The sequence below is a fragment of the Pyrgilauda ruficollis genome, unplaced genomic scaffold (genome assembly GCF_017590135.1).
Source record: "Pyrgilauda ruficollis isolate IOZ18807 unplaced genomic scaffold, ASM1759013v1 scaffold8, whole genome shotgun sequence".
Taxonomy (NCBI): Eukaryota; Metazoa; Chordata; class Aves; order Passeriformes; family Passeridae; genus Pyrgilauda; species Pyrgilauda ruficollis.
In genome coordinates this window covers 10,313,322-10,332,585 of record NW_024529932.1, presented here as the reverse complement: position 1 = coordinate 10,332,585, position 19,264 = coordinate 10,313,322, and the positions used below count along the sequence as shown (strand labels likewise).

The 19,264-nt window shown below is 37.8% G+C and overlaps 1 protein-coding gene across 1 annotated transcript in view; it reads left to right on the top strand.

Moving 5' to 3' along the window:
* Positions 1-19,264, top strand: part of ARHGAP42 (Rho GTPase activating protein 42) — a 143,074-nt gene that overhangs the window by 62,667 nt on the left and 61,143 nt on the right. Inside the window, exon 4 of the mRNA XM_041487372.1 lies at positions 13,516-13,587. Within this exon, the coding sequence (XP_041343306.1) occupies positions 13,516-13,587 (72 nt within the window). The remainder of the gene's footprint in view (positions 1-13,515; positions 13,588-19,264) is intronic.

Here is a 19,264-nt window from a genome sequence, read left to right as displayed (position 1 = left end):
TTCCCTTTCATTTATCACCAGGTAGGTTTTTTCCTCCAAAAGGAGGAAACCTCTAGCTTCAATCATCTTTGTAATTGCGCATATATCAGAAAAAATTAAATGTTAAATGTTAAATGCTTTCTTTAATACTTTATAAAATGTTCCTATGTAGAAAATAATTTTGCCATTGCAACTAAGCAGTAAGTCTAAGAGACATGAGAGGCTGTGAGTGAGAGGAGGCAGAAGGGGCACACAACAGTTTCCAGCTCAAGTTGTTATTGCCAGTAGTGACAGAAACCCCACTGAGCTCTTGCTTGCTGAAGGAAAAACAGGAATATGGGATGCAGAGAAATCGAGTTTTTGAAGTGTGTCCTTATACAATGAAAGAGTAGGTGACATGCATGGTCTTTGTTATGTGAAAGGATGTTGAGGGAAAAGAAAACGCTGGCATATCTTGAAAAGAAATAAAAGCACAGGAGGAGATACAAAAATAGACCCAAGGTATAGCAAAATTATCCCAATATATTGTCTTCTAGTGGGCTTTTACAATAAATTACAAGGTATAAAAGTCAGTTGGGTCTTTCTCCTTTGCTTTTTAACTTACTGGCCACTGTTTTCTCTTAACACATTAAAAACTCCTGTAGGGGCAAGATGTGAGTATTTTTTCACATAAATGAAAAATACTGAAGCACATTCCTTGATGTACAATGCTTCTGCATTTGAACTTTACCTTACAGTGGTCAATGCATGTAGTGTGTGGGTACTCACAGATAACCAGGCTCTCTGTAGCATCTACCACTGCTTCTGCTCTTTTGGGAAGTTGGTGGGTGTTATTGTGCTTGGTGCCTGCTCAGGAAAATGTGTTTGGTAATGGCTAACATTGCAGTAGAGTAAGTCAGTCTGCTTAAATCCGCACATCAAGGAAGTGAGTGAAGAAGAACCAGTTGATGCCTTTTGGGCTTCTAATTTCTGAACACACTGAAGATGAGAAAAATCCTTAAGACATTGTCTTAGGACTTTTATTGTCAATACCTAGAACAGGAATTTCTCAAAATATATTCATGTGAGAGTTTTCTGGTGGATCAAAACATCTTAGAGTCTGATTGTAAATGTATTTTACCTTCAGGTTGGCCAAGTTTTTTCTCTTTTCAAGTGATCTCTTTCTTCTGTGTATTAAATGCAACAGTATTGGGGTCCCTCCTCCCTACTGATCAAATTTAAACGTCTTGCCCTTCAAGTTTTTGACACTGACTCTTTGTAACTGAGCTGAAGGAGTGATGGCAAGTCCTTCAGTAGGCACTGCTCTCGCAAATTTGGTGTTTTCATAATGAATTCAGGTGTCCCAGTTTTGATAATAATTTTGAATGCTAGGAATCTTGAGTTCTGCTTTTTGGCTTTAGCATACAGTGGGAGATATGTTATTTACAAGAAGGGTAACCCATGCTGTATGAACCCTCCAGCTGTATAAGATTACTAAATCACGGAGCTAGGACCATAGCTTGTCGTGTTTGTTCAAAACTCCGTGTTTAGAACTGTGCTACAATGAAAATTTCTTAAAATTGATCTAGGTACCGTATTTTAGATGTACAGCTGTGGCCTGAAAACATGAATTAAAGATTGCTTAATAAAGGTAATGTTACAAGAATTAGTTTACAACTCTGTTGATCTATAAATTACTTGAGATATGACATTCTTGGTTTTCAGATTGGTTCAGTGGTGCTATCAGTAGTAAAACCTAAATATTTTACGCTGTCACTAAGGTAGTAATCCTCTCAATACCTGCATAGTTTTCTGAGCAACCCTGAATAATTCTGATACTTTCCTGCACATAACCACTACATTTAAGAATCACCAGCACCTTAAATTTTGCTCAGAAGCTAACAGTGTAAAAAGGATTTGAGCATTAATACTCCTTGCATAATTCTGTCAGCTTTCACATTCTATCTCCCAGAGCACATTGCAGAGCCTTGCTGGGAGTTGAGAAGGTCTGAACAGTCACTGTGAGCTCCACCGTTGGCAGAGAATGACATCCTAAGCTTCGCTATCAGGATGATACATGCATGGATGTTACACTGTTATTCCTCTGTTGCTGTTGAATTACCCGGGAGCAACAGCTGACACAGTAGGACCAACAGGCTGGGACTGGCTTGTGAGGACTCTGCTAACAAAGTACTTTCCCTTGCAAGCACTTCAGCAAAGCAAATTTCAAGCAGCACTTGCCTCCAAACTTTTATTGCTGATGAGGGCCCTTTATTCAAATCCATTTCTTGGCAAGGTGCATTGTGAGAGGAATTAAGTCAATTTTGTTAAAAGGTACTGTGGGAGGGCAGGAGCAGTATTGTTAAACCCATGTCTGGACAATTCCCTTGGTATTATTTGTTTGCATCTTAATTTCCCCATGAAGCCTAATTTACAACATGCCAGTATTTACATCTTTATTCAGTACTTGTAATGCTTGATACAGAGTTGGACATTTGGAATAGAGTCTTGACACATGAGAAGAGCTGTGGAATTACTTTTGTTATTTTATACAGGCTAGCTAAGGGAAGGGCAGAAATTAAAATATAAAATCAATAAATTTTGTATGATATTAATGTTTGAATTTCTACCCTTGCCACTTCAACTGTATTATAAAGAATAACTTTTCTGAGTTTGTCTGGACCCCTTTTGTACACAGATGTTTCTTCTGGGGACTATCCAATGTTCCAACAAAGACAGGTCTTCTTTGCCATTTTGTAAGCTGTGAGTGGGAGATGACAGATAAGTTACGTGTTTACTCTGAATGCTTTAAAATCTAAGATCTGATTTCCTTCAATTTAACACATGCAACTAGTGTGTGTTTACTATTGGTCATAAAGCTAGCCAAGCCCTTTAATATTTCAGCTGGATTTTTTCGTCTTGATACTGACCTCTGGCATTCAATGTTCTTGAGATTATTTTGAAATACTAGCACACTCTCCTTTTTATTTCTCTTATCAACTGCTGTTATTCATTTGTCCATTTCCATTTTTGTGTTCTGAATACTGCTTTTCCAGAAGGCTGTTTGCATTTACATTGGTGTTATTTATGGATCATGGCATCTAAAAGTATTTATGACATTTTTTATGTAGTCTTTTATTTTAGAAGATGCCATAAATGTAAATTTTTGGTATGATTATTTTATTTTAAAAAGGAATAAATTTTAAGTGTCTGGTAAAAATTTAAAGATATTCTTGAAGGTTACCATCACATGGTTTTCCTATTGTAATCTAAGATTATAAAAGTCTGTTAAATATGATGATAGCAAGAAAAGATCCAGTCTGGTCTTATTTGGGTCAAATAATTTAGGTTTTTAACTTGTTTCTTCATTCACCTTCATAAAGAAAATTAAATCTAGCCGTCTTTTGAGATTTGAAGTAAAACAAAGAATTATGAGAAAAGAGAATATCTGACTTTTTACATGGAACATATATGAGGAACGTGACTGTTTTCAGTTTTCCATGTTTACTTAAGACTTTGTTTTGTGCATTGAAGATGTAAACCAGAATTAACATAAAAGTATTTGTAGCAATTTCACTTCAGTTCCTAATGCTTGAAAGGCATCTAATATTCCTCCTCAAACAAATCTGCGTTCTGTAGGCAGATGACATTGTACTATATGCTGTAAATAATTTTTAAGGCTGTCCATAAAATGTATTAGATGTCTCATTGCCTCTGCGTGTTATCAGAGGCAGTTTTTTCACTGGGCATGTGACAGGTTTGTAGCCTCTGACTTTACTCCTACTTGGAGTGATTTATAATATAGGTCTACTGCACTTTCTTAACTCAGCAGGAAAATTTGAGCATCAGCTTTTGAAATGTAAAGTTAATTTGGTTTGCCAAACCAAGCCATTTAGTGGAGGATTATCATAAATGCAATATCTGTCCACATACAAATGGTAAGAATTGAGTAGCTTCTTTTTGGTGCTCTTTAAAGTCATGCTTGAAGTATTTGTGGTCCAACAATGCCCAAGAATCTTGTGTTTATGACCAAAATGAATTAGCATACAAGCATTAAAACTTAACTGCTGTAAAATAACAACAGTTCTGGGAGTTTAAATATAATGATATTTTCTCTTCATAAGGCAAGAAAGATGTATTAAACTTACTGCAAATTCTCAAATGGGGAATTTAAAACAGGTGGAATGAATATTTAGCTTTTCCCTCCAGAGAAATCACAGACAATGAATAAATTAGGTGAACAAGATAATTAAAATGAAGTAGCATTAAAAAGAAGTATTAAATGAATGTGTTGGCAATGTACTTTATCTAAACATGCCAAACACCATTTTTGCATCTTTAAAAACTCATAATGTATGGAAATCTTGTTGCAACCTTTACTTTCTTTTGCCTGCAATAAGTTCAGTCACAGATAACCTACCTTATTATGCAAAACAAGAACTGATGAGATGCATTTGAAACTTGCTGCTGTAAATTCATGGTGCATGTATTCTCATCTAAGTTCATTTTTACCCTTCCTTACATATCTTATTACTCACTGAGCAATATCTACAGTCTAGTCTTGCAGTCATTGAGAATTGTTTCTTATGGTTGCTGTTCATGAAGAGGTGAAGAAACCACTAAGAAAAATAATTGTAAGATGCTTGAAGTCAAGCTTGAAGTAAGATATGCTGCATCTTGTATAATTCTGTCGAATATTTGTTCCCTTGGGAATTTCTGGTGTGCTTCTATAAGATATTGCCAGTGAGTAGTATGAGATGGTTCTGGAGCATCACTAAATGGAGTCAGATAGTAGGAACTTTTGGTTTCTGATGATCCAGTTTTTTCTGTTGGTTTCCATGCTCAGCTTCAGTGAGCTCCCTATGTGAACCCTGTCTTGGTCAGACACCAATTACCTGCCACATTCCAGAGTCAACTGGTGAATCTGGCATCTTAATACTCATGAATGACAGAATGTGTGAGTAGTGGAGGCAGCATGCTGCCAGGGGATGGAGGGCAGAATGATTATTTCTGAGGCTGAATGATGTCCCCTCTCAAAGAGAAGTGATAGGCAACTACCAATTTGGATTTTGACAGAAAAAAAAATAACCTAGATGAGGTGTGAAGTTTTGATTACGTACCTGTTCCAGCACTGCACATGTAATCGGTTGGTAATAAATGTAATGACTATGCAAAAAATTAATTCAATGAAAGGAAATCAGGAAGCATAAAAATATTACTTCATGTTGGGATTAGACTAAGCCATATTTTGTATGACCGAATGTAATAAAATCTAACTCATGTGATCCCTAGTTAGCATGATGACTGTTTTTTTCTTTTAACTCTGAAGCAAGTAATTTGTTACATTATTTCATTGGTTGCAGTGCTTTGTTAATTTTTTCCTCATTTATTTGAGAGTATGGCTACACTTGTAGTTCATCTATTTGGTTACATTAGAAGCGCCATATAACTTTGTAAGTGTAACTTTAGACTGTGACAGTAACTTTTATTGAATCCTGTAATGTCTATAATGTTTTTGTTGTCTCTGTTGAATCCAGCTGCTTTCTGCTGAATGAAAAGCAAATCTTGCCCAGTCCCAGATTTCTTTGGCTTATCACAGAAAACTTTAAATGGGTTTGCAATATCTCTGAGGGAAAGCAGACTTCAAGCCCAGTGGCCCAGACATTAATTTGCTTTTTTTTTTGGAAATTTCTAAATACTGTTGTATTAAGCATTTATACATCTACACGGAATTACATTTATGTAAGCAGATTAGCAAACTTGAGCTTGATTGCAAACAGCCTCACAATTTCATGATGTGATATATCTTGTCGGAATGGACCATGGGCTTATTCTCCCCATAGTTTGGGAAGGGGATCTGTTACTTAAACTCAAAAATACATTTTCTCTTTCTCTATTTTCTTAATGCCAAGCCTTAGAGTTAATACTTCTCTGTTGTTCCTTAGCCCTAAAGCAAATCAACCAGTGTTAGTATAGCATGGTTTTGAAGACCCAAGCTTTCAGGGTCATTCATAAGGCTTGGCTTCCTGGGAGGAAGAAGAAAATTTCTGCTCCACAGCCATTGCAAACAGGAACAATATCGATGCCTCCTTCCAAGAGAATCAAGTTATTGTTTTTAATGAATGGTTGTACTGGACCTTGGGATCTCTGAGTGCTAAAGTACCATAGATTGAGCTACTGCAAAAAGGCAGAGGTTGATTGGGTTGTATTTGATAGGTACTTGCTATGTTGTATCCTCAGCTAAGATTGCAGAGGTCATCATAACCCTGTTCAGGAACATATGGAAACAGCGCAGAAGGCATATACCTCAACTTTGAGACTGCTGGGGTATGAAGTTAATGAAATGTGGCTAATATAAACATTTCATTCATGTGCTGATGCAATGAAAGCATTTCAAACTTAATTCTTTTTAATTACATACTGTACTTAGTAGGATAGTGGGTAGTTGAAAAATAGCAAAGAAAAAAGAAGATAGTACAAGGGAATATTTCTAAAATAATGTCGACTCACTCATTCCTGCCATTAAGCTCCCAAAATGTATTGCTTATAAACTATAGCTATTTTCTTCCTTGGCTGATACTTGGAAGGAAAAGAGGAAACTACCAAATGGGACAGAGAGAGGACCTCCTGGTTGTAGCTATGATATTTTATGAAAAATCCTTTGCTAGGATTTTTCCCTCCTGAGGAGCTGAAGAGCCTCAGGAGAGAAATGTAAACAATAACTATCTGCTGCTGTGGAATGCAACAGGTGCATCTTCCATTGGTCCATGTGGATTGTTTTCCATTGGTGACCAGTCACAGCCACCTGTGTCGAGGCTGTGAGCAGTCACAAGATTTTGTTATGCATTCTATTCCTGTTCTTTCAAGCCTTCTGATCAATCTTTTATCTCTGTTCTTTTAGTATAGTTTTAATGTAGTATCTTAATATAATATATATCATAATATAATAAACCAGCCTTCTAAAAATGGAGTCAGGCCTCATGTCTCCACACTTGGGGTGCTCTCAACACCTGGTATTTGATATTCTCCCCAAATTACAAGACAAAGTTGCACCTGGTTAATGATCACAAAGATAGTCACAGTACTCACTAGTACTTTCAAATCTAGTTTGTCCACTCACCCATAATTAGACATTCATTTACCAAGACCTCTACTGAGTAATTGCAAAGTCAAGATACACAGGACCCTGAAGATTGGCTCAGTTGGTCAGAGCTTGGTGCTGATACCACCAAGGTTGTGGGTTCAGTCCCTGGATGGACCATTCTCCTAAGATTTGGACTCGATGATCCTTTTGGCTCCTTTCCAACTTAGAATATCAGCGATCTGAAATTATCTTTGCAATGTTGATTTTAAAATATTATATCTACGTATTTTTTCTATGTATATTTACACCACATATCAGTGTGTACTTTTTAGAATACCAGTGTTATGTTTAAAAAGCAGATGGTAGATCTGAGTCAGATTCTTCATGAAGGCTGACTTTTTTGAAGGTTGGCTGTTTTTTTATCTGTTTGGTCTGTAATTAGTCAAAAGGAAAAAGCTCCTGAGGACACCAAACAACTGAAATTTTTCAGTTGTTCTTCAGATGAGTTGTGTTCTTCCTCTAATGTTTTGTGAGGACTCCATAAGGAGACTGGCTTTTCTATCCTAAAGGCAGCCTTTGTGCATATTCTCTTGTGTATTTTTTTATTATATTAACAAACAATCACTTCAGGTTTGACACTACTGTGATGTATTTTTAAACATAAACTATGCAATGTAGAAAATCAAAGTTCACTTGAAAACATTGAGAAAAAACCTGATCTAGTGGAATGCATTGCTGCCCATGACGGGGTGGAACCTGATGATCTTTAAGGTCCCTTCCAACGCAAACTATTCTTTGATTCATGTGTATGACTATCCCAGGCTTGACTAGTATGTGTTTTATAAACCTCCCCTTGTGGCAGTGTATTAATACCACTAAATACAGCTTTAGGTTTTGGTTGTTGCATTACACATTGTACATGGAAGTGTCCAGCCTATGTTATTAATTATCTGTAGTTGAAACTTCGTAGTCTTCTCAATCTCCTTTAACATCAACTTTACTTTAAATAAGTGGCAGTGGTAGTGATATTTTTAGGAAATTAACATAAGCTTAGATATTGTTTGATGTCTTTTTTTTTTTTTTTTGTAAAGGTGAGAGGTATTAAGATGAACTTCGAGTATATTGTTTGTTGTTAAGTATGTGATTTGTCTGTGTAGAGTTTTCTGTACAAAGCTGTAAAAATATTTGTCTTGCTAAGGTCAAGTAGTTACAGGCATTGAAATTCACAATATTAACTTCATGTAATATTTACATTTTTTAACTTCTAAAACAGAAACTGTGCACTTAAATACATGACCAGTGTTTTATCATGGTATGTTTATATTCTTTGTAGTATTCAATTTGATACTTAAGTTATACAAAAGCCTGGTTGTCTGTGTTTGATCTCAACTGTTGTATTTGAAGTTGTATTCATTGGGAGTTGCTGATACAGGCCTCAGACTGAAAGAAGAGGTATTTTGATCAGATGTTAGTAATTGTTAGGAATTGGGGGAAAGATTTAAAATTAAATTACGTCTTTTTGTCTAGTAGGGAAATACTTTTCTAAATTAGAAATACGTTACTATGCGTATATTACCTATGAGATTTGTTGTGCCCTTTGAATGAATTTAATTTGTGTTTTCTAAAAGTCTTATACTGACATGAAAAAAGTTAGTATTTGTCAGAATTCAGAATTTGCGAGCCATTAAGTAGTTCAGGGAAATTAATTCTATTTACCATGTACTGGTGTGGTCTTTCTGTATTGCCATGAAAAGCAGTCATAGCAGATTTTGGAACAAAAAGTGTTTTTCCAAGATACACTATATAAACACAAAAATTTTTTGTAGTTAAATTGTTTAACTATCATTCAGGTAAGTTTAATATAATTCTTTACTGCAAATGTTCCTCACTTAAATTGTTGCTGTCTTCTTCTGGCAATTGGTAAATCTGTTAACTCAGTTCTTTCTGTGATTTACATAGTCCTTATCCCTACAAATGAAAATACAAAGCTCAAAATGTATTAACTGTCCTTGTTACTGCAGTTCAGCCTGTAGACACTAAGGTGAAGATAAAAACCTATAAAACAATTAGGGCTTAAAATGTCTGTGTCTGTGCTGTTAGTATTTAAAAAATAATTAGCAGCTGCATCTATATTTTTTAGGTTAATTTCTGTTTATATCCACTGATTCTACCAAAGTAGAATTACAGATTGCCTTGGGTTGGAAGGGGCCTTAAAAGTCATCCAACTCCAACTCTCTACCATGGGCAGGGACACCTTCCACTAGACCAAGCTGCTCAAAGCCCCATCCAACCTGGCCTTGAACACTTCCAGGGATGGGACATCCACAGCTTCTCTGGGCAGCCTGTGCCAGTGTCTCAACACCCTCCCAATAAAGGATTTCCTTCCAATATCTAATCTAATCCTGCCCTCTTTCCAGGTAATTCTTTATCTACCTTCTTTAAGTAAAAGAAGAAGAATATTGCATGTGCATGCTGTATATCATTCACTCTCCTAAATTCAGAAAAATCAGAAAACTAATTAGAAAACTCATTAAAAACATTAATGTTGACTTCAATTTAAGAAAATCTAGAAATGGAAATGTTCAGATATATTTGCAAGAAATGTATTCTTCCCTAACACTATATAATAATTATGATCCTCTTAATGGTCTTCATTCTAATGATTGGAAGTTTTATTAAAAAAAGAAAAGTTTAAAAAGTTGCTAGCCCAGTCTGTCTTCAATGTATAGATGTGGAGTTTCTCTCCACATTTGCACTCTGGGAAATCCACAGTTTAATCTCAGTATTGGTGCATGAATTCAATTTCACAGCTGACTCCTGGCGGAAAAAAGGGTAGGTTGGAAAAGTGGATGATCATGAATCAGAAAAGACAACTTAAATGGCTTCACCATGTTGTCTCAAAGGCTGCCAGGGTATATTGAAAAGTTGCAGTTATGCAAAAAATGACCAACCTCATAAGTTGTCAAACTGCCTTAGAAAAAGTGTTTTGAATTTTTAAATGTTTCTATTTCAAATATATTTTACAGCTTCTGTGTGGTTTTAGTGGTACTTTTTTCAATGGTGCTGTTATCAACAAGTAGAATCAGCTAGAACTAAGTGGAATTATATATACCAAAGATAAAAATCTGAACAAGCTTTTTGTTTTAGAAAAATCTGTTTCTTTATTACTGTATCTAGTATAGCTCTTTTAAATGTCAAAGTAATATTCTTGTATTATGTCTGCTAATAATTGTCTGGCATCTTAATTTTAAAAAGACTGATGAACTGTCATTAAATTAAATTGTGGTATTCTTTTTCTTTTCTTTTTCTGGAGAAGGACCACTGCTTTTGCCAAACAAGAGAAACAATCACGTAATTTGATTGACTGCCACATGTTAACCATGCTGAGCACTGGAACTGTGTAATGTTCAATAACTATTAAATCAAAAAAATGTAACTTCTCTAAAGGTGTGACTAGTCTGAATAAGCATGGAAGGGTAAGATCCGTATTTTAGACACAACATGGATTTCTGAAGTTGCTGTTTACAAAAACTGTTGCAGTCTTTTTGGCATTGTTTGCCTGTTCCCAGTGTCCCTGATTTCAACCTAACACAATAACTGAGTAGGAGAGGGATTATCATCTTGGCAGGAAAAAAGATACTTTTTTAAAAAGATTAGGACCACACAGTGAAAATTTCAGATTATCTAAAGCAATCAGATTTCCATAGAAATTGTTATGGGAGTATTGGATTGCTACTTTAAAGGGGACGCAGAAGAGTTGGGGGGTGTGGTGGGGGGGAGGGCTGTATGCAGATTTATAGCCATTAAGAAAGAAACTGTGAGGTAATTGCAGGGATAGTAATAGACAAAGAAAGGAAATTAATGAGCGGATATGTAAGGCAAAAGTTGTTCTTTCTCTATAATTTTCAGTTTCCAAAAGCTAGGCCCAACTTGGTGGAAATTGATGGAAATCTTTACACAGTGGAGCATTCTATATCCTGTAATAGTGGCTGTTGAAATGCATCTGCTGGGATTTTCTTAGGTCCTTTGCTGCCAAATTCTCTCTCCCTAAAAACTAAAACCTATTTCTTTCTTAGCTCCTAATTTTGCTGGGAGATGAATTGTCACAACAGGGCTCTTGCCACTAGAACCTTTCAGCCCAGGGATGAGCTTGTAGTGTGTTCTGTTGATGTGGCTTAGCAGGTCTATTCAGAGGCCAGACCCCGTCTAGTTGAAAGCCTGGCAATGCCTGCTGTCCATTCCCACTTCATGTATAACTGTGAGAGTATAGCATTGTGGTTCAGCCCAGCAAAGCCACTTCCTTTTCAGACAAATCCTCTCAGTTCCATATGCTTCCTGTATGTATGTTCTTCCATGGTGTTTGAAGCAGGAGTCTCTTTCTCCAAGTATCTTATCATTTGCTTTGCAGCGTCTCTGAATGAGATGGGTAGGAGGTGTGTTTCAGTCACTTTCACATTGCCAAGAGGACAATGTATGCAGTGAGGTCTCCTGGTGTGGCATGGAGGCTGCATGACCATGGTAGCCTTGAGTCAAGGGAGGGGCCATTCAGCTCCACATGGGGTTAGTTTGACTGGCAATGGCTAGCAACAATACTAGTAGTGAATCTAAAGGGCAGAGAAAAACTTAGTTTGGGATATAAAAAAAAAAAAATAAATAAATAATTGCATGCACATTTCAATACCAGTGACTCCAGCAATCATTTGTGGTTTCTGTATGTGGTGCTAAAAGCCATGTACATGCTCTGTAAGCTATCAAAACTTCCAGCTGCTGCTTCCAGGCTTATGCACTGAAATTGTGCTTGGTAGTAGGCAAGTTATTTAAGTTTTGCACTGCTGTTAATCTGCTTTAGTGATCCTTGGGATTGAAATGATCTTTTGCTAAGTGCATGCACTTTGCCTTGTAAAAGGTGTTGAGTCCCAGTTAGATTGCTGGATGACAACTAAAAATCTATATATTGTTGGGAAGCATCCACTTGAAGAGTAAGGTAGTGTTGTATACTGGTCCAGTGGAACTGATGGAGGATGTTGAATGCAATGAAAATATTCCTCCTCATCCTCTATGCCTTATTTTTGTTTTTAAATGTAGCACATTTTGATCATGGCATCACTGAGCATTCCAGTGTTGCCATTGCTGTCTTGGACTTCACTTCATAAGGGTGTCAAAGAGAGTCTCATCTTCTCCTAAAACTTTGTCCTGCTAAGAGATGTGGTGATTCTGTGGTCTTTTGAATTGTAATGTTAGGTTTGGGGGGTAAAAAAGTGTGTTTGTATTTCAATGGGTTTATTCTATATGGTTTTTATTACAGCCTTTTGGGAAGATTTTGTGCTCAACTGACAATGTAACTTATCAATTACTGTTATGGAAGAACCACAAGAACTGTATTCATTCACATTTGGCTTAAGTACATGTTAGCTTGCCCAGACCACTAAACCTGCCAAAGCCCAAATTATAAGTCTTGGTAAAGACTGTACCGTGAGGAGAAAAAAAGCTATTTGTGCAGAAAACCCAGAGTTTTGCCTGTAGTCAGTATAATAGAACATTGTAATGTGTTTTATTCTACTTTATTTCTGATATGTTGACAGGTTTTACTTTCTCTGATTTTCATCAGCAAAGTCAATTTAATTGGTTAGTCTTCCTGTCCCTAAAAGGCACATGGGGAAATTATGCTTCCTTTCCTTGGAGAGTGGCATGATGGCTTGGCTGCCATTTGTATTCTCCTGCTTGTGTGTTTCCAGTCCCAAATGACTACAGACTGCTTTGGGCGATTGCTGCTGGGAATGGGTTTCAGGGAGGAGTTCCCAGGACTGGATTTACACTAAATAAACAGAGGCCAGAGGGGAAAACTGTGTTTCATTAAGAACTCTGGTTTAGGTTAAAGGGATAAAAATAGCTGCAGGACATTTCAAATTAGCTTAAAAATTAGAATAGTGAAGGAACCCAATCTAGAGTATTTCTTTTAAGTACCCACATATCTTTTTAGAGTTCTCTGCCTCACTGTCTTCTTCTCAGTGTATCTAGGTTTATAATCCAAAGGGACAGCTGAAAAGATTCAGCTGTCAAAGTTTCAGATTCCGTAAACACAGACTTTTTTAGTCAGTGCTGTCAGTATTCACGTGTTTGTCTTCTTTGTTCTGCCAAAATATATTCCTGAAAGTTTTCATTTTCTATTCTGGTTTTAGGCAAGATGCAAGAAATGGAAGTAAAGTACCAGAAAACCTTTTGCATATTGGAGAGAAAATTACTGCATCTTCCATTAAAATTCCCTTAGTTATTCCTAAAAATGTTCTGTAGTAGACTAGTGTACATGTGTGTTGTATGCTTTGTCTAAGGAAAACATAATTACTTGCCTTCTGCTCTTACCAGAGTGTTTCAGAAATGCATTTTTCAGTGTTGCACATTGGCAGAGTTACAGTGACTGCACTTTCTGCAAATACTCTGTATTAAGAAGATATCCTTTATGTTTAACATTGCAGATCCAGAATGCTAATGATGTGCTAATAGCACCGCTGGAGAAGTTTCGAAAAGAGCAAATAGGAGCAGCAAAAGTAAGTGGCTGGAGTTGTTTTTCATTTTGTGTTTATTTGAGTTTATCAGTGTGTTTTGAAGGCTAGACTGAAAACAAGCATTTTGTATTCAAACAGACTTGATACCATCCTGATTAATATGTTAGTAAATTATACTAAATTCTTTGCTTCAGAGGAGAAGATGATTTAGAAATGGAGCTTAAAGACTGATAATATGCATAGAAGACAGCTCTTGCTACTGTTGCACATTTCTACCATCTGGCATTGTGTTCATCTTCTGATGTCTGCATTTACATTGTGCTGCGTCTTGGGTTAACCCAGAACCACAGGGAGGATTCAAACAGCTGCTATGAGTCCCTCAAGCAGACATTGTATAAAGACAGAAGACAGTTTCAGCACGATCTCTGCCTCTGCTGTCCCTCTCCTCTTTACATGGCTCATGCAGTGCAATGGTTCATGTTCATTTTGCCAGAGTATTCATCTTAATATTCTTCAGGGATTTTCCCATGGTGGAAGTGCTCCAGTTGGTAATTTTATCTGGTTCTTTGGTGTTGTGTTATATCTGTGTGAGAGAGACAATGCAGGTTGTCTATACCAGTGTTCCCTAGTCAGCTCAGGAAATCAGCTATACTGGGGAAAAGTATGTCAGAATTAACTGTTGGTCTAGAAGAGCTGTTTTCAGTCTGATCCTGAATTTTTGAGTGGCTGTCAGTGTCTGCTTTCATTACAGTCTCTGGGCTATACATAGAGGCTGTGGTAGTCAATTAAAGGATATGGTTCTTCTATCTCTATAAAGACTCTAGTTCTGAAGCATTTTGCGTCTTATATTAGTGCTCATAAAAATGTCTGGGAAACGTTCCATTTGTAAGGTTAAATGAGTACAAAAAAAAGCTGTTGCAGGTGAGGTTGTGCTTGTGCTGTACTCAGAGAAACACAGAAGAAGAACAGAGCTATTGGAAAGAGACACCAAAGGTTTATACTTCTTGTACTGCTGTTGTGAATGTGTAGCAAACACATGGGACTGCTTCCGCACAGGAACTAAGTAGATGTTTGTGAAGAATGTGTACTGCGAACTTGAGGTCAGATTTCTCTGAAGTGGGTGTTCTTTACCCTTTCACTTGATATGTTTTTGTGTACAGCTACATTCTTCTCTTGTCCCACCCCTATGCTGCTGTGAGATGCAGGACTGGGAGTTTATTTACCATGCTGCTTGAATCAGAATTTAATCCCAGCACAAAATTATTTTTACTTTTCAGTAAGTTTTAGTAGTGTCATCTAGTTCTTTGTGTACTGTTTCATTTCCTATTCTCATAGTTTAAGGGATATAATTCTTCAGAGCACCCTATTTGAAAGCTCAACCCACCATACTACTGACTGTCTTGCTGCATGACAGAGAAAATCCATAGGTGGATCCATAGGTGGCTCACAGGGCTCTCCGCAGAACTCTCTACGAGGCTCAGGTTTCCTTTGAATAAATATATCACTCAGTAGATGTCAACACATGCATAATGATCTAATTGAAGATGACTCCTTTGTTTTTTGTATCATCAAGAATATTAAAGGCAGGGCACTACAGGACAGGTTGAGTCCTCTCTGTTTGGTGTATCACAATGGGTGGTTTCTTTTCCATATCTCTTCCATGTAAAATATGGGCATCTGCTCCTCTTAGAGTTGTTTTGACTTGTCTGTGGTCATACTGCACTGTACAGAATGAGTTCAGGAGGGAGCATGGCTCAGCTAACTCTTATTCCAGTGTCTAATGCACTTTATTATGCAGTGCTGTGTGTTTTGGAGAGTCCTGAATACTTGGCTTGACACATGGATACCCTAAAGAGAGCTCTCCCAGGTCATTGTTTTATAAAATGTCAAACAAACATATTTTCTAGCACTGCACATGGATTCAACTGCCAAACTCATAAATGAGAGATTCAGAAAGCCGTCATAACCAAGTGTGATACATTTGCCTTTGAATTGATTTTTATCAGTGGAAGCAATTACAGTTGGCCTTTAACTAAATGGTATCAACACAAACAAGTCAGAGCTTAATTACATTCAGTATTGTTTTTCTAGTAATTACAAAATAGCAACGTATGATCTAGGAATAATGAGACCCATATGAAGTAGAGTAGAAATGTGGGCTTTGTGAAACCCATTATTGGTAAAGTGGAAAACATGGTCAGATTGCTTACCCCTACTTCTGTTCACTGGGATCAGCCCTTAAGCATTTATGAGCTCTTATAAATATTGAATGAGTTGAGCTTGCTGGTTGTTTATCTGCAGTTAAGGAAGGTTTGCACAGAGATTTGGCTCTTTGAACTCCTCTGGGACGATCTGTACTGATAGTCAAACAGAAGATATAGGTATTTTCTTGTTTGGATTTTAGCAGCAAGTTTCACAAAACACTGAGAATGTCACTTTTTATTTGTGGTGTTTTTTAGACACATCAGTTGAGTGGACCTACTAGGTCCACAGCAGGTGTGAGCTGTTTTTTTCCCTGTAGCATTAGTCTAAAACAGTGTGTAGAACGGTATTCGTATCAAATCCAAACTTGCTTCTGTTTCTCCGTCATCCCTCTCCTGCCCAAAACCCCAAAACATTTCTGTATACGTGTTGCTCTCTGAAGAGAAACAGGAGATATCCAAGCTGACTGGAAGCTGGTGAAACTTGTCCCAGTTTTCAAGAAGTGCAAGAAGGAGGACCCTAAAAAACACAGGTCTGTTAGTCTGACTTCAGTGCCTAGTACAGTTATGGAGAAGATTATTCTGGGAGGTATTGAAAAACACCTGAAAGACAATGCAGTCATTGGTGACAGCCAGCATGGCTTCATGAGGGGAAAGTCCTGCTTGTCAAACCTGATTTCCTTTAATGACAAGCTAACCTACCTAGCTGATCAAGGGAAGCCAGCTGATGTAATCTTTCCATGCTGTCACAGGATCCTTCTGGACAAAATGTCCAGCATTCGGCTGAATAAACACATCATGCTTTGGGGTGAGAATTGGGTCAGGCACAAAAGGTTTTAATGAGTGGGGTGGCATCAGGCTGGTGACCTGTCACTAGTGGGGTTCCACAGGGTTGCATCCTCTGCCCTGCTCTCTTCAAAATCTTCATAAATGACTTGGACACAGGGCTGGAAGGGATACTAGGCAAGTTTGCAGATGATGCAAAACTGGGAGCAGCTGTTGACTCCCTCAAAGACAGGGAGGCCCTGCAGGAGACCTTGACGTATTAGAGGACTGTGCAGTCCTCACCAACCAGATGAAATTCAACAGGGAAAAGTGCTGGATTATGCACCTGGGATGGTTCAACCCTGGATGTACAGACAGACTGGGGAATGAGATGCTGCAGAGCAGTGCTGCAGAGAGGGACCTGGGGGTCCTCGTTGATGACAAGTTGAACATGAGCCAGCAGTGCCCTGGCAGCCAGGAGAGCCAACCCTGTTCTGGGGGACATCAGGGACAGCATGGCCAGCCGGGCAAGGGAGGGGATTGACCTGCTCTGCTCTGCTCTGGGGCAGCCTCACCTCCAGTGCTGGGGCAGTTCTGGGTGCCACCATATAGGACAGGAAGCTATTAGCGAGCATCCAAAGAGGGGCTATGAATGTGGTGAAGGGCCCAGAAAGGAAGCCATACAAAGAGACGCTGAGATTGCTTGCTCTGTTCAGCCTGGAGAAGAGGAAATGGGAAACTTCATCAGAGTCTGCAGCTTCCTCATTAGGGCAAGCAGAGGGGCAGGCACTGATCTCGTCTCTGTTGTGACCAGTGACAGGACCTGAGGGAATGGTCGGAAGCTGAATCAGGTGAGTGGCTTTTTAAAAAAGGTTTCACTAGAGGGTGTTTGGGCACTGGAACAGGCTCCCCAGGGAAGTGGTCACAGCATCAGCCTGTCTGAGATCAACAAGCGTTTGGACAATGCCCTTGGGCACATGGTGTGACTCCTGGGGATGGTATTGCGCAGGGCCAGGAGTTGGACTTGATGATCCTTTTGGGTCCCTTCCAACTTAGCATATTTTGTGATTTTGTGATTCTGTGGGTGGTGCAAACTCCACAGGATAGCTGATAGTAATGTCACATTGTTAAGCTGTGTTTCCAAATTTTGTGGAAGGAAAATAATATTAGACAGTTGTGTTACCAATATACAAACCAGGAAATTGTATTAGGTGCTACTGTCAGATTTTGCTGGGAGCGAAGATTATGTGAGAGAACACTTAAAAGTGATTTCTGGGCTTTCTTTCTTTTTTTTATAAAACACCAGTTAAAATTCAGTTGCAGATAAATACAAGCAGACCCCACCCTCCCAAGGGAAAAAAGGGGAAAATGTGATAAATTATGAGAATCACCATTTTATTTTAGTAATAAATAAGTTCACAAGATTTTTTGCTACCATGATGAATATCCTATAGATGTTTTTTAATATAGAGAATGATAATTATTTAATTTTTTCTTCAAAACTAACATGAGTTTAGGCAAAAATATGGTCACAAAAATAAAAAAGAATATGGAGGATAAAATACATCCTGTTGATGTTACAAAGCTATATTTTAAATACAAGGACCGTATAAACCCAGAGTGCAAAGTTCAAGTGTTTTTGGAACATCACAAGAATAACATTAAAGACCAATTCTTCACATGCACTTCAAAAACCTGAAGGTACCCAACAAATTTGAGAAACATTACCCATAAAACATTAGTGTTTGTAATCTAACCAGCAATATACAAATCTACATCACTTGCTCTTCTTGATTTATACTACTTGCTCTTCTGTTTTTATTGCACATATTTCAGTTATTCCTTTTCTGTACACACTCAGCTTAAATAAAGCTGAGTTCTCTCCAGAGACTACACAAACCCAGCTTTGCATTGAACAGCCTGTTGATTTACTCCATCTGAGTTTAAAAAAATGACCTCTCCAATTATTGTAGCAAATCGAGCAGAAGCCGGGTGAGGTAACTGGGAAAGGATTCCAGGCACGAAGCCTTTTGCCTTATTTGGTCAATGTGGTTTGCGAGGCCCCAGCTGGTAACTCTGGTGAGCTCATTGTGTGATGTGTTATGGACAACAAAGCCAAACCTTCCTCTTTCTTTTTATCCATTGAGTACAGTATTTAGCAATATTTGTTCCAATGTTCATTGACCTCTAATACAACTTAAATCAGATCAAAGACAACAGAAGCAATTTTGGTTTTAAGACTTAAAAGGAGAGCTTTATTTCCTCCTTACAATTCCATCTGTTTGTTTCATAAAATAATTTGTTTTGGCCACGAGGATAAGTTTTTATCATTATTTAATTTCATTCATTTATTCAAACCAGTGAATTCCTTTCTACTTGGGAAACAAATCCATATTCATTGCTGGGATTAATTTTCCCACATCTTTGCTCAAATCTATCTTCACATGTAGGCATGCAGGAGGTAGCACGTTCTCTCTGTGTTTAATTTGGATTGTCTGGAAATTGGGGAGCATGAAACAAACAAAACCCCCCATTTTTTAAGGTCTGTCAGAAAACTGTCAAGGCAGAGTTTTAGATAAGTATGTAAGATGGTTAGAAATACCAGAATGCCCATTTGGTGAACCAGTTTCCTCGGTATCTGATCAAATCATAGCACTTGTTGTCCTTCAACTGAGAAAAATTGTTGACCTTGCTGTAGTAGGTACAGCAGGAGGTGTTTCATTACAGGTGGTGTCTGTCACTCAAGGTTTGGT